The sequence below is a fragment of the Rhipicephalus sanguineus genome, chromosome 5, assembly GCF_013339695.2.
Source record: "Rhipicephalus sanguineus isolate Rsan-2018 chromosome 5, BIME_Rsan_1.4, whole genome shotgun sequence".
NCBI lineage: Eukaryota > Metazoa > Arthropoda > Arachnida > Ixodida > Ixodidae > Rhipicephalus > Rhipicephalus sanguineus.
This window is the reverse complement of record NC_051180.1, coordinates 57,970,362-57,992,480: the sequence shown is the minus strand read 5'-3', so window position 1 is coordinate 57,992,480 and position 22,119 is coordinate 57,970,362. Positions and strand designations below refer to the sequence as shown.

General features: G+C 47.6%; 1 protein-coding gene across 1 annotated transcript; it reads left to right on the top strand.

The window, feature by feature from the left end:
• Positions 1–1,689: 1,689 nt before the first annotated feature.
• Positions 1,690–18,754, top strand: LOC119394674 (probable serine carboxypeptidase CPVL). Its single transcript, XM_049415946.1, has 4 exons — positions 1,690–1,760; positions 14,659–14,842; positions 16,303–16,636; positions 17,589–18,754. Exons 1-4 carry the CDS (start codon positions 1,690–1,692, stop codon positions 18,389–18,391), a joined length of 1,392 nt encoding a protein of 463 aa, XP_049271903.1. The 3' UTR covers positions 18,392–18,754.
• The last annotated feature ends 3,365 nt before the right edge of the window (positions 18,755–22,119 follow it).

Sequence of the window (22,119 nt, the reverse complement as noted above, 5' to 3'; positions counted from 1 at the left end):
AGTTACGGCAGTCGCCTTTACATGGGATGATAGCACACCACAGTCTGGTTGAGGAAAATATTGGCGAGTCTAAGTCTGAATGAGCCCTAAGTGCAAAATATATTTCTTGAGTTAGTCTGAATGAGCTTCACCTTTTATTGCCGTCCAATTGTCCTATCTACTCATCTTCAGCATTACTGTCCGCCTTATATCGGCTTACGTTTATACTCAAGTTTATTCACACATATCTCAACGCACTCACATTCATGCCCACCACAATATTTATTGGTCAGAGACGTGAATTGGGAGGAGCGCCATGACCCCCCCCCCCCCCGCAAATTCTTTCACGGAAAGTTATTGATAAAAATATGTACTGTGAGTCGGTTCTTTCCTAAAAAAATGTCCTTAATGGATTACTGATAACTTGTACTTTAAGGTATAAGATCAAGAGGCGTATCGAAGAGCACCGATTATGTGAGATACTGGCATTAAAGAGCATTCAAACCAAGATCTAAAAAAGCTAGTTTTACGCTTACGGACTCATTAGTCGACTCACTCAGTCTGACTCAGACTCAAGTCAAGCCGTGAGTCTGAGTCTGAGTGAATCCGGCTTAGCAATATGTTGGTCAGTTTGAGTCCGAGTGAGTCCGGTTGAGGAAAATTTTGTTGAGTCTCAGTCCGAGTGAGCCCTCAGAGCAGAATATATTTTTGAGTGAGTCTGAGTGAGCTCCAACTTTTGTGCCGAGCTATGATTCTCAGAGCTTTTTGTCGACAGTATTTGCGAGGGTCCAAACACTTACATTACGGGTATTGCGAACCAAGACGTACCCTAGCTTGAAAATGTTGAACATTTTCCCCGAACTATAACCGCGTAATCTCTGCCCACATCGTAGGGAAATAGCTTCACTAGATTGCATGATCTGGCAGTGTGTAAAGGGACAGAGAGAGATAGAGAATTCATAAGGGTTTGGGATAAGCGGTCACGAGCTCGAACTCGTTCATTTACCAAAAATCACCTCTGCCCGATAAGAGGCGGCACTCCACAGCTCATCCACGGCAAAACTCTGGGCTGTCCACCAAGCCCGCGAAGCGGCTGAGGGTCTCGGCCTCTCGGTCCCGACGTGGGAGCGGCCCGCGGGACAGTGATCTGCATTTTGCAGGACCCAATAAAAGTTTATCCAATCCAATCCAATTGTGAGGGTCGATTCCTTACATGCGATTGCAAGGCTTTCAGCTTCTACTCGACAGGGTTTAATTTGTACCTGTAATCGGGGCTTGAACAAAAAGAACGTCGACATTCCCTTACTCGTGTACGCGCCTTTTTACGGCGAGCACTTCCCTATCTTGAGAGCGCTGGACATGACAATGATAAGGTATTGCTATCTTGAGTATATTTATGCCGGCAGTTGCCGGCAGGGCCACGTGACCAGTGCGGGCGCTCGCTAAGAGGGACGGCAGTCACCCGATGCGACCACACCCCGGTATGCGATATGAACAAAAAAAAACATTTATGTGTTTGATGATTATAAAGAGATAACGGCGTATTGTTCCTCTTAGTGGTGTTATCTGCTTAGGCAGCAATGACCTCTTGGCAAAAACTTGGTACCTTCTTTTCACACCGCTCATGCGATACAGCTTTTGCGCAAACGTGTACAGCCCGTCATTTCAAGATTTTCCTCACTCGTACAACCAGGCTGTGCTGCGGTGGCAATGAAGATTCTCTACCTTCTCGTTTCCCACGTGGGCCTGCTGTTCGCGCCTGGAATCCTTACCGACGACGGGTAAGTTATTTTAGGGTGAACAAGAAAGTGGAGAACCACGCGAAGCCTTTTAATTCTTGTTAAAAGTTGTGTGTGTGTGTGTGTGTGCGTATGTGTGCGTGTGTGCGTATGCGTGTGTGCCTGTGTGCCTGTGTGTGTGTCTGTGTGTCTGTGTGTGTGTTTTCGCGGTACAACTGTCGGTATAGAAAAGGTAGCAGTGCAAGTTCGGTCGCTTTGCCGATCTATTCTGCCACTGCCCATCCCACTAAACCCAACGACGTGTTCTAGAAGCCAGACTCCACGGACTTAGCGCACGACCATTTCGGACAGCGAGTTCCCGGGACCTTAGCCTATGGTGCCGTACAAGCACAAGGCCATGAAAGCCCTCGATATCGACCGGACTTCACGAGCGGTTGTGAACTATCAGCGCCAGTTCGTGTTGTGTGTGTTCCATCAACCGTTCATTTCTTCTTTTTTTTTACTCTGGTTCTTTCTCCCCTATCTTATCTATTTTTCCCCCTTTCCCCCACCCCGCGTGCAGGGTAGCCAACCGATCGAGCTTCTGCTTGGTTAACCTCCCTGCCTTTCCCATCGTTACTCTCTCTCTCTCGTGCTTATCAATGAAAAGTAATTTACTCAGCTTCTCTCTACAGTTATAGTCGTTTTGTAACGCTGTTCTTCTGAGTGTCCATTCTCGTGGCATTTAGTGTGTGCAGACTGTTCGCTTGTGTATTTTCTTTTAGCTCGTGTTTCCACTTAATATCTGGAAGTTCCAAACTTCCAAATCAGTTAAAAAAATATCGATTTAAAAAAAGAAGAACAAGTATGCCCGCCTGAGTACTCTTCGGGTTGTAGGAACGGGCGAATGGTAAACTTCCTCTGAATAACTGATTCGCTGGGAACATACCATTCGCCGTTTTGGAAAATTGAATTTTGCCTCGCGGATGTACAAATCGCTGAGCAATAACTCACTTATGCTGACAATTTATAAAGAGGCGAAGGAAGAACCGTCGGAGCTGTGCGCAGGACCCACAGGAGAGAAAAAAAAAAGAAGGAAGACCGGGGCAGGTTGGAGCCGTTCCAACTAATCGACAATGCGTGTCCGAGCCACATGATGTCATTCGAAGCGACTTGAACGGGATGGATATCCGACGCTAACACAATGGTCCCGCGACGCTCGGCTCCTTTTCGAAGCTGTGACGGTTTCCGCTGAAGGTGTCGCGTCTCCCGCTGATGCGTAGCCGACTGTATGTGCGGCCATCCTTTCTTCGGTGACAGATTTACTGCTGCACTTCACCCATGCCTCCAAGCAACACCACCTAGACTAGTCTAGGTGGTGTTGCTCCAAGCCGACTTGCCGAACCTTATTATGGCGAAAGCCTGAGATGCCTCGACAAACGCAAAAATTGACCGTCGACCGTCGTCCCGCGGCGTCGACGTCAACATGAGTGATACAAAAAAGCAACATCACGAGATGACGTCACCGTATGACGTCACAGTCGCCAAAATGCGCGACTTCGCAATGATGTAATAACGACGACACATAGTGACGTCATCGCACGACGCTGACGCTCGCTCGAAGGAGGTCCGATCACGGAGACAGTGCAAAGCAAGGGGATGTGCAGGAAGCTTGCAATGCACCTGATCCTGGAGTCAATACACAATTACGTTATGTGCAGAAAGTTTTCGGAGGGGTGCGGGTTAAGGGTCAATACGTCGACTGAAAAGAAAAGGAAGATGACTTTCGCCTTCGAGTCGTCTTAGGCAAATGCATAAGGGACCCTGTGAGTTTTCTTGCCCGCGCAGCTAACCTTGCTCTTGTTAAAATGTCGAGCAACGTCGAAAGCTGCCGTGCGCTACATCGCTTTTCACTCCGAATCGGGCCCCTTTCATTTGTCGACTAGCGTACTCATTCGCGCAGAATTTTAGCCCCTACGCGAGGGTACCATCCATGGAGACGTGTACGGAGTGTATAGTAAAATACAGCTAAGAACGTCGACTTCAGAAAGGGAATCTCTGTGCGCGAGACGCGACAACTCTGCGGCTGGGTGGGTCGTGACCGACGCTGGGAGTGACGGCGCGCCCGGAGAGTATTTCTCGACATGCATTTGACCACGGTGCTTTTTCTTCTCGTTGGTGCGGTGCCTTTGCTTGGACTTCGAGTGCGTGGCCCTCCCTGGTAAGGAAATTGGCTCGTCTTAACGCCTTTATTCGTGCCGATCTGTATTTGTGGCTATTATTAAACGGTGGTAATGTTTAAGCTGAGGCTTGGTATCGATGACATAAAAACCAGAGGATGCCAACCGAGCAACGCTAAAAGCACAAAATGCCGTTTGCAGGAATCTACGTGGACATAAATTGCTGGTGGAATGTGTGTGACTTTGTAAATAAGAAAATCCCATAAACTCGCGACGGTATAGGGTGCATCGCTTACCAGCTTAAGTGGAATTGGAAATCTGGTTGACTATCACTGTCCACAGGGATATGAATGGGGCTATAGTTGGTTCATTCTGATATTTTCTATGTTCGTGCTGACTTACAGCTACAAACAAAGGAAACAAGAAGAGAACGCAGGTTTACAGGACAAAGTGCGACTAGAAACTGTTTATCTGTCTATGTGAGGCTTATGAACGAGGATAAATAACCTATATTTTTCTTTCAACCCTTTCATTTGCTGAAACGTATCCGACTTTTCTCTTTTATAAAATGTACGATGTCTTTTAGTTCGTAAGCGTCGTTTGCCCATTGGCCGCCTCGCTTAGTTCCTAATATGACCCCATCGCGAATGGCCGCACCTGGACCCGTATTCAAGAAACAAAAAAACGACTGTCGCTAGAATTTTCCTAAAACGAGCAAATCCAGATGGCGCACATAATATTAGTGAAAGCGGCTACCCAATGGCAAAATACACCTAAGAAGGAAAAGCATTGTGGAGCCGAATTAAAAAAAAAACATAAAGACTTTTAGTTCGCAAATGCTCTTTACCATAGGCCCTGGACTCGTGCTCACAAAAACGTCTTGCGAATAAAATGATCTTAACGGACGGACGGACGGACGGACGGACGGACGGACGGACGGACAGGCAGGCAGGCAGGCAGACAGACAGGCAGACAGACAGACAGACAGACAGACAGACAGACAGACAGACAGACAGACAGACAGACAGACAGACAGACAGACAGACAGACAGACAGACAGACAGACAGATCTTTATTTGGGTCCTGAGAAACTCTACTCTTAGAGCAACGCCGCGGGCCGCTCCCACGTGGGGACGGAGAGGCCTAGCCTCACCGCCGCATCATGGGCACTCTGGCCAGCCCGTAGTTGTGGTAAAAACTCTGAACTTCGTAAGGCAGAGTCCCAATCCTGTTCTGTGAGCCGACTTAGGCCCCGTAACGAGGGCACCGCCAGAGCATAAGTTACTGACCTCCCCGCAGTCAAGGCAGGTAGACTCGAAAGCCTCCGAAGAGATGTTGCTGAGGAAAGATAGACTGGGATAAGACCTGTAGCATTCTAAACGTGATGGCCTGAGGTCTAGACAACTTGCTGTGCGGAGGAGGAAAAGACCGCCTACTCAACTGATAGTGTTTAGTGACTTCATTGAAAGTAAGTAAAGCGTCCCTAAACACTCCACAGTCAACCTGCGGACCTATGTCCACCCCAGCGCGGAGGGTTGGTGCGCGCGCCCGGGAGTGAGCAGTGTCGTTGAGGTTTGCGAGGGAGTCTAGTCGTGGTTCGAGATGTGCAGGAAACCAGGCAATGGTATGTGGAGAAAGTGTCCAATTTTCAAGTATTTTGAATGCTTCGGCAAGATTGAACCAGAGGCAAAAGACCTGACCGCCGACCTGGAGTCGGTGAAGATTTGCGACCTACTGTCGTCCAAAAGGGCAAGGGCTATAGCCACTTGCTCGGCTCTCGAGGGAGTAGAGTCCCTAAGCGATCCAGCATTTATAGTAGAACCCATGTGTTTGACGGAAATAACAGAAAACCTAGCCGAGTGACCGTACTGAGCGGCGTCGACAAAACACACTGAACTAGAATAATTCCTGATGCTCTTAAGAAGCGTGATGGCCCTAGCCCTGCGCCTGCTTGCGTTGTGCTGTGGATGGACGTTCGGTGGGAAGGGAGAGACATGAATGGCAGTGCGCTGTTCATCCGGAAGCTGAAGACGGCGCTCCTCTACGAGCGCAGGACTGAGACCTACGACGGACAGAAGCTGCCTACCAGCCGGCGTATACGACAGACGCACCGGCTGTGCAGTTTCTTGAGCTTCGACGATCTCCTCTAGGGTGCTGTGGACAACCAACTGCATGAGCCGTTCAGTGCTGGTGCACTCGGGGATGCCCAGCGCCCTCTTTATGCTCTTCCTGTTTAATGTTTCCAGCTTCTTTTTTTCGAGCCCGTACCATGTGTGCATGACAGCAACGTACGTAATATGACTCATCAGGAATGCATGAAAGAGCCTCAGGAGATTGTCCTCCCTGAGCCCCCCCCCCCCCTTCTGTTCGAAACCCTATTAATCAACCTGATCATGTTCCCGGTCTTGGTGGAAATCCCGGTCTTGGCAATGGTCCGCCCGTTGCACCCGTTGGACTCAATTACCACGCCCAGCACTCTAATAGTATCCACCCTGGGAATGGAGGCGCCACTGCCAGTGTGACGTACTATGTCCACCTCTGATAAAGGCTTCCAGTCCTTCGGCTTGGCTTTCTTTCTGTTGGGCCGGTATAAAAGCAGTTCCGATTTGTTCGAAGAGCATCTCAGCCCTGTGCCGGCGAGAAAGGGCTCCGTCTGATCGATTGCTTCCTGGAGGGCAGTCTCGACCTCTCCTTCGCTGAATCCGGGACACCAGATGGTAATGTCATCAGCGTAAAGCGTATGGCTGGTGCCTTTGACTTGACATAGCAGTTTGGACAACTAGCACATGGCAATGTTAAAGAGAAGCGGGGATATCACCGCCCCTTGCGGCGTGCCTTTGGGGCCCAGTGCGTAGGGAGCGGACTTGAGGTCCCCGATATTGAGCGTGGCCTTCCTGGATTCGAGAAAGGAGCTGACGTATCTGTCAAAAGTTTCTGCCAGCCCAAGGTCTGAAATGGAGTTTAGGATGTGCGCGTGAGAGATGTTATCAAATGTTAGATAGATAGATAGATAGATAGATAGATAGATAGATAGATAGATAGATAGATAGATAGATAGATAGATAGATAGATAGATAGATAGATAGATAGATAGATAGATAGACCGAATTTATTAGAAGACAGAGAGGTCGGCCTGAGCTTGAGCGCTCTAGCCTGCTACTCTGCACAGGGGAAAAGGGGAAGGGAGAAAAAGAGTAATGAAGATGATGATGGGGACAGGAAGAGGTGATGGGTATGCACAATAACCACGTAACATCGTGGTCTTCTTAAAGTCTATTGTCAAGCCCAGTACTCTTCAGAAACTTTATAAATGCCCTTGTAGCAGTCGTTGATGCCTCTAACATCCCTCGTGTTCACGTTTATGATCTGATGTTTGATTGGCTTCATCGTCTCCTGCGTCGACAAGGACGGACGAAACCCAACCATGTTGTAGGGGAAAAGACCCTTCTTCTCGATGTGCTTAGAGATACGGTTGTGAATGACGTGTGCCGCCACCTTGCCGATGACGTGCGGGACATAGGCCGAAGATTGATTGGCTAGACCCGGAGGGCGCCCCGGTTTGGGGATTAAGACGAGCGACGCCATTTTCCAGCAGTCTGAAACAGAACCCTGCTCCCATATCCGATTGACCCCATCAGTAAGGGACTTGATGGATTCGTCTTCCAGATTCCTGAGGGCTCTGTTAGAGATGCCACTCGGCCCCGGAGCCGATCTTCGTTTTGAAGAACGTCCCAGACCTCACTGGCGTTAAAGGGCTCACCGAGCTCAAGGCAAGGGAGCCCTGTGTAGGACGGATAGTCAGAACAGCTCGAGGAGCCAATAGGTGGGTATCTGCGAGCCAATCCGTCCAGCATGGCGTCTTCAGATTCAGACTGTCTGGCCGCATGGAGAATTTTAGCAATGGCTTACCGTTCATTAGTCTTGGAATTCGACTCGTTCAAAAGGTGTTTAAGCAAGTTCCACTTGCCACCTATTCGCATTTGGCCATCGACAGAATTGCGCACCTCATCCCATGCTGTCTGGCGAGGGTCTGGCAGTGGTCCTCAATGGAACGGTTAAGTTCTGCAATCTTCTTGCGGAGCCGACGATTGAGCCTCTGCACCTTCCACCTATTGAGTAACGATTTCTTGGCTTCTAGGAGGTGCGCGAAGCGGCTGTCTATCCTGTCAGTTTTCAAATCCGTGTGGCAATTTTGTCGCGTCATTCACGTCTCCCTTGAGCTGTGCGGCCCATTGTTCTAGGCTGGGAGCTGAGTCTTGAGCTTGTGCCCGTTCTTTTCTAATATTCCGGAAGTGATCCCAATCCGTGACAGCAAATTCTTTTAGGGGTTTACCCTTTACCGTGATGTGAGCAGCTAGGATATTATGATCGCTCCTCAGATCCACGTGCAAGTTGTGCCAAGCAGCAGATTCAACATTTTTAACAAAGGTAAGATCCGGCGTGGTGTCCCTCGCACAAGAGTTACCCATCCTGGTTGGGAAGGCTGGGTCCGTGGCGAGGGTTCAGCGCCCCCTGGCGTTCCCCAAAATGATCTTAAGAAAATATTTCAACCAATTATGACTCTGGGCATATCATTAGCGAAGGCAGCCAGCCAATGACAAGTGATATTTTTTTTGTCAGTGACAAAAAAAATTCTTGGTTGAACGCGGGTAAATCAGCTTTGTTGAGCGATAGCTCGCTTTTGGTTGCTTTGGGAAAGGACGAGACATTCGAGGCTTTCGAGCTGTATCAACTGGATGGTCGGATTCGCCTTGTCTTTTTTGATGTTCCTGGCGATACTCATTGCGAGCCGCAGGGCTCGACGTCCCCGCTTCTCCTTCGATGTTCTACCATACTTGGCTCTGGCGAAGCGGCTGCCAGACAGCTGCTTTCGTAGCAGCAACTACGATACAATTGCACCACAAGAGAACACACAGACGCTGCTGGCGGCGCCGGCGCCCCACCGCGAAGTCCACGTGAGGCGCGTGAAACGATGCGCGTTATCAACGCGCTCATACTCTGGAGAAACGTCGGCGCGAACTCCTCGGATAAGGGGCTTTATCATCGGCGAGAACTTTGCGCCATTTCGTGGTCAATATGTAAACAATCTTGTGCGGCGCTAAGTTAACGCACCTCGGAGATGCTGGCATGACTTTGGCTGAGCACGAAGGTCAAATTCGCGGAATCAGCAGTTTTCTGGGTTTGTACCCGGAGAAGTGGAGATATCGCCCTAAAAATGAGCTTTGTGAATTAGGCCTATGATATTTCGTTGGAACTGCACACTTAGAACTGCACAATTCTTACGCTAGAATTGCACAGTTCTAACGTAAGCACCCACTGCGAGTACGGGCACGGTCTGCCTGCCTTGACATCAACGCGCACTGGGCTGAAGCATCTTTTCAAGCCAAGTGACATGCAAGGCAGTGATGCAGACGAGCTTATCTAGTTGAAGAAAATGAACGCTTTGAATGCGCGCCCCTGTCCACTTTGCAAAAAATCCCCACGCATTCGTGCTTTTTTCTGGGTGCTTGTTGTACAGGTAGTAAGAAAGTTCGTATAGTAGAGGTTCTTTCTTTCTTTCTTTCTTTCTTTCTTTCTTTCTTTCTTTCTTTCTTTCTTTCTTTCTTTCTTTCTTTCTTTCTTTCTTTCTTTCTTTCTTTCTTTCTTTCTTTCTTTCTTTCTTTCTTTCTTTCTTTCTTTCTTTCTTTCTTTCTTAACGATCTGAGTCTTCAGCAAAGAAACGGTTTGACGTACCGGCAAAGAAGTAGTTAAACGGCTGGAGTGCGACTGCGACATATTGCCAGCGAAAGACGCAGAGTTGAAAGAGTCATCAAATAAGTTTGGGCGCTTTAGTGAGTATGAAGTTGTCACGAAAACGCCTTAGAAGCTGCATAATGGCGTCGTGTTTTATAAAGAAGGCGAAGGCAGCGAAAGCCGGAATAAGGGACGCAATGCACCAATACGTGCAAGAAGGGTATATAAAGAAGTTACTGAGGAATTTGACGGACATTTATCTGAATGGACTTGACGTGCATTTAACCGAATTTCGACACTTCAACGTGTGCACGTACACTATATCAGTCAAGTAAAAAAGTCAGGACTATAGCCCTGACTATTTTTTTATTCACGCTTAACAGTCAGAGTTATGTAGCATCTACAGTCGCTGTCGACTCCTGCACGACGGCGCAGTGAGAATATGAATGCCGGTGAGATATGTTTAATAATAGCTCTTTAAATTTATTGAGACTCAGTCAAATGAAATGTAACCATATATAGTATCGTTATATTGGTTTACCAGTATTCATAAAGTTTTTTCAGCTTCTGTTCTGTATTGAGAAGCTGCCAAATAAGCGTGGATAATATACATAAAAAGTAATCACCGCCCTTACACACTGTGGAGATGTTTGACCAGCGAAGCTGAAACGGGCGGTCCCGGTGTTTGTCGCTTGGTTTATCAGGCGGGTATATTAAGGTGTTTCCGAACTACGTTACGCATTGGCGTGTCGCTTTAAGCATCTGAGCATCAAGCGTGTTTTTGCCGCGACCTGCGTCATTCTGTCTGGCTTGCCGCATGTGGTTGGTGTTTCATGCACGATCTTGAGGGAGCCATTTGAGCAGCGCGCCTCTCTTTGCGGCATTCTCCGTTTCGGGACTCTATATTGGACCAGCAGTGAGTACAGGTGTTTGCCCAATTTCTGTGGAACATACGTTTTTACCTGCAGGCAACTCCTTAATTTTTAGTGGAACAGGGGTGCGTAGTGCGAACTGTCTAAATTCGGTGGCACATGTCTGCGCTAGACACAACCTGCCTACGGACATCCGTTTCGTCTCGGCATATAAATAGCTTCGCGGTAAAATTGTTGCGTGTTAACGGATATAATGCCGTGAGACTGTCACCTTCCGTGCCTTTGTGCAAAGGAGAAAATCAATCCCACCAATAAGAAAGCACTTCCAGCAAGCTCGCCATTTCGCATTTCTGTATAGACGATTTTATGTAAGACGTATACGGTGCCGCCACCTCGGGCTGTTTTATGAATGTTTTTCTATATTTGTATCTGGTGACGTACATTCATAAGGCCAGGAAACGCCGAATGCACCAACCCAACCGTTTTCACGTGTATACGTCCACCGTATATATATCACTGCTCGTTTAGTTGTAATTCAACATACAAAATGGCAAGGTTAACAGCCCAGTATGGCGGCACCGGAACCCATCCGTGAAATAGTCTATAGCATGACAGTATCGTGTAACGGGTGTCATATCGGCATGGGATTAAGGGTACCTCTTTTTTTTTCTTTTTGCTGTTGTACTAAAAGAAAAGGGGTGTACATGTTGCCTGCTGCATTCCCTCTCCTGCGCAGCTTAGCCTTCAGAATGCGTTCTATATTGAGGGCATGCGCAGGCGACCCTCCATTACGCAGCTCGGGCTCCAAGGTTGGTGCAGCTGATCCATTTAACCCAGCCGAGGAAAAAAAAAATAAGGGAATCGCACAAGTGTTTCGGGGCCCTGATTTGCGCAATCCCAACATTTCTCTTGTGAATTCACTTTGTACCTCTAACGCTACATTAAACGTATATGGCATAACACAATAAAATACCTTGCGTTGTGATATTCACATTTTTAGCTCTTGTTGTAAGTGAAGTGTATTTCTTATCAGTTCTTGGCTCAGCTGTGGCCCACAACTATCTTATGTTTTTGTCACCTTTTTTCCCTTTCCCTTTCTCTTTTTTCTTAAACTTATTCCCGGTGGACCTGTCTTTATAATGCGACGTACACTGAAAACAAACGCCCTTTCTAGCAGCTTGTCAGCTTGCGTATACTTCATCTGCGCCAAATCGCAGTTCTTAGTAGCGATGTAAAAGCTCTTCTTTTCGCTCTTCGTCAACTGTCTCTCTTTGATTAACTTCCTATTTATTTTTTTTTCGCTGCCTTCCTGTACCACTGTTTCTTCGTGTTTTATGTTTTCTCTTTTTTTCCTTGTTCTTTGTGTAACAAAAGTACACCCTTACTGTTCATGGCTGTTCATAGCTGTTCATGGGCACTTTCAGAAATGAATGAACGAACGAATGGTCGAGCATTCCCGGACGAGATGATGGTTCCCCGCTATGGAGCACAATGCGCGAGACGTTGTGATCATTGCGACTTGCTTCCTATCCAATGTTGCCGCATACATAATACCACTTGCGTAGTGTAGCGCACGAAACCCGGGGCTGGCATTTTGCAGCGAAGCCTTTAGCGATGTTAACGCTTCTTCTTGCATTTCACCTAAGAGTGTGTGTGTGTGTCCCTCCCATTCTTAAACACATTTCTGCCTGCGCCACTGGGCCAGAGTGACGTTCAGCCCACGTTATCAACGGGATGAGGCGGCCGTGAGTGGTGAATGATGAGACTGTAGCATAGAATACAGCACAAAGCATCGTAGCGAAATTCCGGCCCTGCTATATAGTTTTCCTTAGACCGCAAACTTCTATAGAAGCCATTTGGTATACTTATGTAACTTCCCCTAAATACGTTCACATTTGCAGGTCCGTCACAAAAGAAGTTTCTACGGCACCCGATGCGAATGAAGACAGCGTCCTAGGTGAGATTTGCGTAACCAACATCAGGGAAAGGAAAACCAATAACACATTGCCTGCGAGAACTATTGATATGTGAATATGCTTCTTGTGTGAAGCTGTCGTTCGAGAGCGTGAGGAATATTTAAACAAACTGAAATTAACTAAATATTAAACCAAAAAAACCATCCCTCTGTTGAGATGGTTGACCAGCGAATCTGAAAAGTGCGGCCCCGTTTTTTTTTATCACTGAGTTTATCACGGAGGCATTCCACTCTATGTAGGAGGATGACAAGCGAAGCTTTGTTGCACGCGGCACAGGTGTGACACTGAATTTTTATGAAAGGCGCAGAAAGGCACAGAAATTTCATGAAAGGTACATCAAGGTACAGAAAGATACAGAAAGTCCTTTTTGAATGTAGCGTATGCTCCTTTAAAGTTTTCCATTTGAGCAGAATGCGTCTTTCTGCCGCGAGAAGCATCGTCTTGTCTGGCTTGCCGCATGCGCTTGGCGTTTCGTCCACGATCTTGAGGAGCCATTTGAGCAGCATGCGTGTTAACGCGATAGCGTTAAAGAGCTCGTTTGGCTGAAATTCTGGTGTCGGTGTCGGTGGCGGCGTCTTTGGTTGTGAGCGAAAATTCAGCGTTGTTCACGAGCGAAATATCGAGTTGGATGCAAATAAAAAAAATATTCTGCTCGAGTGGGACCGGGGATTCGAACGTGCGACCCCTCGCTCCGTAACCGTAGTTAGCTTAACCGCGGTTAACGCTGCCCGTGTGACAGGGGTATAACGGCGAGCTATTTATATATACAATTTAGCGTTGGTGGTACGCACATCTCGGAGGTTCTTCAGTGGCTTGATTATCACCCGCGAGATAGCGCAAAGGGCCCACGGAGCGCGCTTTTAAACGGCATCGACCCGCCCGCCGTGTTTCGTCGTGCCGCATGCATGAATTTTGTAGCCGGAGGACGTCCGCACTTTGGCGTTCCTTGAGGCACGGTTTAGGTCTCCGCCGAGAAGCGAAGCGAGGCTAGCGATTGGGAAGGCGATACGAACACGGTCCGATTACGCTATCGCGTTCTACTCTTGAGAGCGAAGCTCAAGCGCCCTCCAAGTTTTTATTTTTAGCCGAATTCTCCGTTTCGCGACACTTTTGCGTACCAGTGGTGTGGGTAGTAAGGTTAGCCCAATTTTTATGGCACATACGTTTTTGCTCGCGGACACTTCATTTTTAGTGGAGCAGCGGTGGGTGTAGCGGGGATTTTCCCATTTCTGTGGCCCACACCTGGACAACCTGCCTACGGACATCGGTTTCGTCGCGGCATATACATCCTCGCTGTAAAAAACAGAGAAAGGTTCTAGTGATTATAAGCAGTGACAACGCCCACAGAAGCAGCAGTAATTTGGGGAAGATAACCATGTGTCAAACTTTAGTAGCAAACACGACAACTGTCAGCGGTAAATTTCATCTCCAATGACTTATCCTCGTGAGAAAGGAAGAGTCCATTCCATGTACTTGATATTTAATAAACACAGCTAGCCCCGCCACGGTGGTCTAGTGGTTATGGCGCTCGGCTGCTGACCCGAAGGTCGCGGGATCGAATCCCGGCCGCGGCGGCTGCATTTTCGATGGAGGCGAAAATGTCTGAGGCCCGTGTACTTAGATTTAGGTGCACGTTAAAGAACCCCAGGTGGTCGAAATCTCCGGAGCCCTCCACTACGGCGTCTCTCATAATCATATGGTGGTTTTGGGACGTTAAACTCCAGATATTATTATTAATAAACACAGCTATGTCGTAAAATTGTAGAGTCTATCCAATGAGAATGAGTAATATATAGAGTGGAGGCAACCGTATATCACTCCCAGCTTTGATTTTTCGCAGTTAGCTAAAGCGGTATGCACATTAAATATAATCTGTCGAAGTGCACATGTGCGAAGTGCCTTTTTTACGCTCCCGTGGTAAGAAAAATGCGCTAAAGAGATGTATGGTCCAAAATAAGACACCCAGCAGAATTTCCGTAACCTGAGGTAAATAACGTTAAATTACGTATATTATCTATGCGCATACCATTACCGATGTGATCTGTGAATCCAGCTATATCCTAACATATATTTTTGCTCCAATTCTATGCGTCACGAAATCCGGCGAACATACTGTTCTTTAAATATAAATCTCACTGTAGTGCTTCTTAAAAAAAACAAAGAAATGAATCACAACCCGTTTTGAGAATGTTCATCTCAGTTTTACTGCAGGGGAGCCGCTGTTCCTTACGCCGCTCATTAAGGCAGGGGCGCTGCAGCATGCCAAGTCGCTTAGCCAGGTCGGACGCATCGGGGCAGATAAGGAAGTGCCCAGCTACGCCGGATACATCACTGTCAACCCAGAGTTCAACAGTAACCTGTTCTTCTGGTTTGTACCTTCAGTGGTAAGTATATGGTACTACGATACACTTTGGTAGTAATGGTTCTGATGAGAACTCTATACAGACGCGCTGAAAAAGCGCCCATGCTAGGCTGTTGATCCATAATGGTACTTGGCAGCGTAAAACACACAAGACACAGCAGAAAGAACTAGACAAGACGAGTGCTCTCTCGTTTTTCTTGTGTTATCTTGTGTGCTTTGCGCTTCCGAGTACCATCATGGACGATTACAAATTCGCCCAAGTATCTCTTCTTCTAAACCTAATTTATAGGCCATTGCTTTTTTGGGAACGCATCACCATCGTCGCCGTCGTCATCATGACGATAATCGTCATCAGCATCAGCATTATTATTAACATGTACTGAAGAACCATGGCCACGTACCCTTTAAAGTGCTGTTCGTTTTGATCGAGCGCGGCTGTGGTTAGGACACAAGGGATTCCTCAAGATCTCATACATTTGACTCCCCGCTATCAGCAGAAACCATCCTTCTCTCAGAATCCACTTAAATTTCCTGATCTCCCACGTTTACTGAATGTCTAAATAATCTTTGCCGGGAGGAGCGCCAGCTACATTTTTCTCAATGCACGTTTTTAGAAAGCTCAAGAGCATCACAAAATTATATGGTATAGAGGGCAATTTACCCGTAGCTACACAAGTAGCCCTCCACCCTCCCCCCCCCCGTCACCCCCCTCAAATAAATCGCACTTATGCAATGTACATTGACAACAACATTCCTTTAAGCAATTACGATGCGTGCGCGCAACTTTCTCAGTGAAGCTACTGGTCGAGGAAAAACATGTTGGCAGATGGTAAATGACAGCAATTGAACTCCACAGATAACTATATCCTAAATGCAATAAAGCGTCCTTCCTTTATGAACAAGTTTTGTCTGAAGGGTATCGGTCAGAAGTTTATACTGATACTTGCGTGAAATTTAGTCGATCGCTTATTAAGGCTAAAGCCTTAGAAGCCCCATCACACCCGTAAAGTGACCGTCGACGTCGGCGACGTCAACACAAGTGATGCAAAAAATTACCATAATGCGATCACTTCACCATATGACGTCATCATGACTTCATATGTGTCGCCAAAATTTGTGACATCACTATGACGTGAAACGACGACGTCATTACATGACATTGTCGCTTGGTCAACGGTGAGCCGATCACGGAGGCACTGCAAAACCACGTCAAGTGCAGAAAGCTTCCAATTCCTCCGATCCTGGAGGCAACGCAAAACCACGTTGGGTACGAAAAGCTTTCGGGCGGGATCAATACGATCGACTGAAAAGAAAAAGATGGCTTTCGACTTCCAGTCATCTTAGACAAATACATGTCTACATAAGAGACCGTGTGACTTTGAACGAATGATCGATTTACACTCATACTCTCAGCTATCGAAATGGCACCGAAGTGATGAAATCGTCATCTTTGGCGTTCCTGCCTGTTATTTACGAACGCAGACCAACCCTGGCCATGCTCCTGTGCTGTTGTGGCTACAAGGCGGACCAGGCTCGCCTTCGTTGCTGGGATTCTTCGTCGAGCACGGACCGTACCGCATGACGAAAGATGGACAGGAGGTCAAGTTCCGCGGTCGAACGTGGGCCCGTCGCTTCTCGATGCTGTACGTCGATCAACCTGTCGGCACGGGCTATAGCTTCACCGACAGCGAAAGCGGCTACGCACACAACATGACCGACGTGGGCCGCGACATGCTCGTGTTCCTCCAGCAGTTCTTCACGCTGTTCGGAGAGCTAGCCCAGAACGAGTTCTACGTTACCGGAGAGTCGTACGCCGGTAATTGCGCCTTTCGCTTTTGCCAGAGCACACGCGGCTACTGGGTGTTTTTTTTTTTTCGTCTTCTGTGTTTTACGTTGTTTTGTTACACATACGGTTATCCCAGGATACCGGAACGTTGCAATAGTGAATATGCAAGAATACACACGTTAAAAAGAAAAATAGAGCGTACTTAAAGAATGAATCGTGTGGATCATGCCTTAATGCATGCAGATCCCACTTGTTCAGATATGCATACATCCGTTTGAAATCCATTCCAATGTTGCACCTCACAGGCGTTCACGGAAAATAATACCAGCTGCACTCATAGGTGTACGCAAGATTCTCCATCAGGGTGAACCAATTTTCACTCAACCCCCCTTCCCCCTTCCCTTTATTGGTCGAGTCCAACAACAACAACAAAAAAAAGAGCTTCGCATGGGACGTGAAAATAAAATTGAAGCGATGACGTTCTTTTCACAACGGCCTGTCTTTGGTCCCCCGGCTTTCCGGGGGTAAAGGTTGGAAGTACATATGGAATGTGACACAAGGGGCTCTCGGTTGCCATTATCGTCAAAAATATGCGTGGCCATAACCCTGTATTTTGAGCAATGGCGGGACAAATCCGACTTAGTAAAGGTACGAAGCCGACTTGCCTCCCCCCCCCCTTACATAAAAGAGGGGGGAGGGGGGGCTGCCCACCCTGAGGGTATGCCTATGGGTGCACTATATATACTGCCATGGAGGCATGCAATGTAGACATTCGGTTCATAAGAGCGTACATGAAGATCGTTACTGCACGCCGTAAATGCATTTTTACACATCCATAAGATATTTTCATTCCAAAATTGCTACATTAGCAGTCGGCTAAATATGTATAGCTACGTAGTGCGAGCAACGTCGTGCGAAGCACATTTCATGCAACATTTATCTTGCCCTACCCCGCATTTCACGTATTATCTGTCCGGTGCAGGCAAGTACGTGCCGACGATTGGCGCAGTGCTGCATCAGAACGCCGACACCATGCGGGTCAAGATTAACTTCCGAGGGATCGCCATAGGCAACGGCTTCACGGACCCCATCAACATGCTGGGCTTCGGCGAGCTCCTCTACGGCTTTGGGCTCATAGACCGCATCTCGGCCGACTACATGATGCGTGTCGCCGACCAAGCGGCCGACTGCATCCGTTCCGGCCTCATGCGAGACGCCGTTGTGCTGATGGACAGGCTGTTCTTCGGCGTGCTTCACGAGAGCACATTTTACAAGAACGTCACGGGCATGCACTATTATTACAATTTGCTGCTCGATAGCGCGCCAAAGGACAATTCAGCGTACATGACGTTCGTGCAGAGACCAGAACTACGGCGTGCACTGCACGTGGGAAACCAAACGTTCCACGTGTCGCGTACCGTGGTGGCTTCGCACTTCTTCGAAGACCTACTGAGTTCGGCCAAGCCGCAGTTCACTGTGGTCGTCGAGGGTGGCTACAAGGTGCTCGTGTACAGCGGTAACCTGGACATGGCCATGTCCACCACTCAGACCGAGAAGTTTTTGTCGCAAGTGGACTGGTCTCACGCCGGCCGCTGGAACCGCGAGCCGCGGACCATTTGGCGTAGCAGTGATGGCCGTCACCTGTACGGCTATAAGAAGACCGTCGAGAACCTCAACTTCGTGGTGGTGCGAAACGGTGGTCATCTATTGCCTTTCGATCGTCCTAAGGTCGCTTACGAACTCATCACGGCCTTCATCGAAAACAAGCGCCCTTTTAACGCCTAGTCTTATCCGTTAAACGGTAAACTATAGTATAATAACTGGCATGGCCATTGACTTTGGTCGCCACCATCTCCAACGTTTCCGCCACATTTACTTTCGTTGGTGGTTCGATCTTGGTGACGTGCATTTTCGCTTCAGAATATCGTTGCCCGAAATCCATGGAGCAATGTACTGTATGTCAGCTTTTGCGGTCAAGTCCCTCGTGATATCGGTTCCCTTGCTGCGAGTGGTTTCCGTTAAAGGTACAAGCGCATTGGGCTAAGATGATATGACCGATGTATACACCGACTAGGATGTATACCTTTGATTCACCGAATTTGAGGTTTTCTCGTTTCAAAGACAGATATTTTGCCCTAAAACAATGGCAAATGGACACACTTGGCAGACACTGAGATGCATAAAACGAGCGCTTATCTCATGCATGCATTTATGTGGGAACCCCGCATGTCTTCTGAAGAAAGAAAGGTTGCATGTCATCAGGGAAGTAGGCAGAATGTTTTTTCGGGGTGGGGGGGGGGGGCACATCTTTGGTCTGGAGTGGGGGCCTGGCAGGCAGATGTGTTCGAGTGTCATATTGTGTTCTGTATGCAATGACAAATAAAATGAAAGATATTGGGGGGGCGGGGGGGGGGCATGGGCCCAGTGTGCCACCTCCTGGCTACGCCACTGCATGTCGTCATTTACGTGCATTGTTCGCATTTGGTCCAACGTACAATACGCCAATATGTTTTAGCCTAAAAATTAAGGATAGATTTATTCTTGGCATACTGTTAACCCGAGCCTTATAATTCAGATGCGCCCAAATTAATGGGTTCTGGATATAGCACAAACGCATCCATGTCGATTGCAACTTTTCCATAAGAGATCGACCAGTACGAGACTATATGCTTATGGGAAGGTAAGTGCAGAAAAGAAGCTAAGTTAGGCAGTAGGGGACCGCAGGCTAACTATGAATAAGCTAGCCTGCGGTCGTTAGTTGCCAAAGTGTCATTGTGCTCCTAAATTTTACACAATTACGCTATGTAAAGGAATAATAAAAGAAGTCTCGTGTTCACATGGGTTCTCGGCGCAGCTGTTGAGAGCGGAGTTCGTCTGCCGTAAATACAATAAAAATAGGATGACTATATGGCGTGCGCCTAACCATTGCGTTCCATTTCAGATACCTAACACATGCAAAAAGGTAACCTACCACAAAAACAGGGAGTCGCTAGCCACGTTTACATGAATGCGACGGTAGCACATCGCATTTGCAAGCGCAGGCCTTACCCCTCCCCCCCCCCCCCCCCCCCCCCCCCCCCCCTCACTACCGCCCCGCCCCCTCTCCACAGCTGCCATGTGGTATCGGGTTACGATGGCTCGGAGCACGCATGACGGTGGACCGCCGTTTCCATCCTCCTGATTTACGGCCCATGGGTCGACTCGGACACACTAATCCACCCCTGCATGCCGGATAAGTGCGATGCGCCTTCCTAGCGCATTATCGCTGTTTACATGAACGCGATGCGCTAAAAGTGAGATGCGATACGCTTCTGGGCTGTTGACGATACGCAGTGCAAGCTCCCTGTTTGCATTCGCACAGGCCCTGTAATTTCTGATCGTGTGCGGCAGAACAGTCAGCGCTCTTGACGGGTACTGGTCGATGACAGTTCCGACGCTAGCTAAATCATCACAGGCCAGGGCAGATCACATGCCAGTAAAACTGCTGACTACTAATCTGTTGGTGTCCCACCGGAACTCAGGTAAGCGTCACACAAACAGCGCGTACGCAAGTTAGGCGTATATTTGTCTTTCAGCTATCGTTTATATTTGAAAATGACTGCGAAGTACCCTATCGAAGTTGTGTTACGACATAGCATCACCATGTGTTCTTAGTCAAATCATGTTAGCTATAGCGGACGCATTAACCTTTCGTTACCACTGTAGGAGTCGAATTCATAAGCTTTTTTGTTATCGGTCAACCGCCTTCGTTATTATTTTGTTTGTTACCGGGAAAATTGGCATACGAACATATGAGTCCAAGGAGAGCATAGAGGACGTTGTTTGTAGTCCTTAATTGAAATGTATTAATTGAGATATACATGGGGAAATGGAAGTGAACGAAACATGAACTTGCCACCCGTTGGGACCGAACCTAACACTGCGTCGGCCGTTTTCTCGCCCACATTTTTGAGCATTTCCGTACACTGAGAGTGCTAGCCAGCGCCACACTCAGGCAGCGCGAGAATGAGAAATCATCTATAAAAACGTGCCCTGTTCTCGGCTGTTTTGCGGACTTATCAGGGGCGTAGCCAGAAATTTTTTTCGGTGGGGGGGGGGGGGGGGGGTTCAAGCATTCTTTATGTATGTTCGTGCGTGCGTTTGTATGTGCGCGCGTGTATATACGCAAGCAAAACTGAAAATTTTCGGGGGGGGGGGGTTGAACCCCCCCAACACCCCCCTTGACTACGCCCCTGGGACTTATCGTTTTGTTTGGTTTACCTGCGTGCCCGTTTCATGGTAAACAACAACAAAAAAAATGCTGAATCAAAATTATACGCGTTCGCAGAGTTCACGTGACAAATTACGCATCGACAGAGTGCACTTAATGCCAAGGAATGCAAACCTGTTTGGCAACTTTGCTCTTAGCTTTCTAACTTTTTTCTCGTAAGAACAATGCAACGAGCTATTTGACGAAGTTCGCAACTGACGACGACGAAAAAAAAAAATAACAAGATCTATAGATCTCGAGGTCGACCTCAAATGAATATAAACGGCCATATGTGTCACGAAATGTCAGTGCAAGTCGTGCCACTTTCCTACAACCAATCACGTCGTTTGATTGATCCAATGCTCCTGATTTGCCGTGTCACAATTCGTGACAGTCCAATCGTAGCGCGTTCTTGTTGGACAAGGTCAAAACGGATCAAACGCGTAATTTCTCGTTCTAACGGATTTATCGGTTCGTACCATTTTTGAGTGATGCGAAGGTCACTCAATGTACAATGTTCGTTATTAATTTCCGAGGTACACGTCGTGCCCGGTTTCTGCGTGCCGCAGTGAATGAAAATCGATTGTGGCCTGTCACAGCGTTCACTATACACTCCATTTGGAGAGCGAGGAAAATACACTATATAAGACGAAATAAATTCTGTCATATATCTCTATTCCTTGATACCTTCGTCATTTCCGGTTCATTTTTTTTTCGTCATCTCCTTCACGGGAACCATAGAAGTGGGGTTTAAATATGCGTGTTGAGTTAGCTTCGATATTTCTTGAAGGAAGAGTATAGTGCGCCGTAAATATTTAGTTGTGTGAAGAATGAGCAAAGGAGCTAGAAGTGGCGGACGGGCGACACGTCAGACTTTACTGAGCTTTTACATCAGTCACCTATATGCAAATACGTAGTATGGTCGCCTGAAAATCGATGAAATGAAAAAAAAAAATGAGCGCATTATTATTACAGTATCGGCACGCAAGTTCAACTAAAGCGAGAGTGTGATAGCAACATAACCAAGATATAAGAAATGTTCTACGTTAGAAGGACTTGTATACTTTCAACATGGATGTCTTTAGGACTTATCGACTTTAAAGGCATTCTGAATAAGTAAGGCAATATATGTATGATAACGCAAGCTGCAGCGCTTTGTTATTGAAGCTCATAGGGAGCCTTCATGTGCGCGCCTCCGTGCGACGGAGGCACGGAGGCGCGCACATCAAGGCTCCCTAGAAGCTCAAGCAGCCGCCTGTGCACG

Coding starts and splice junctions, on each gene's coding strand:
- LOC119394674 (XM_049415946.1), top strand. CDS start 1,690: ATGAAGATTCTCTACCTTCTCGTTTCCCACGTGGGCCTGCTGTTCGCG. Junction 1,761..14,658: donor GGAATCCTTACCGACGACGG/GTAAGTTATTTT, acceptor TGTTCATCTCAG/TTTTACTGCAGGGGAGCCGC. Junction 14,843..16,302: donor TCTGGTTTGTACCTTCAGTG/GTAAGTATATGG, acceptor TTACGAACGCAG/ACCAACCCTGGCCATGCTCC.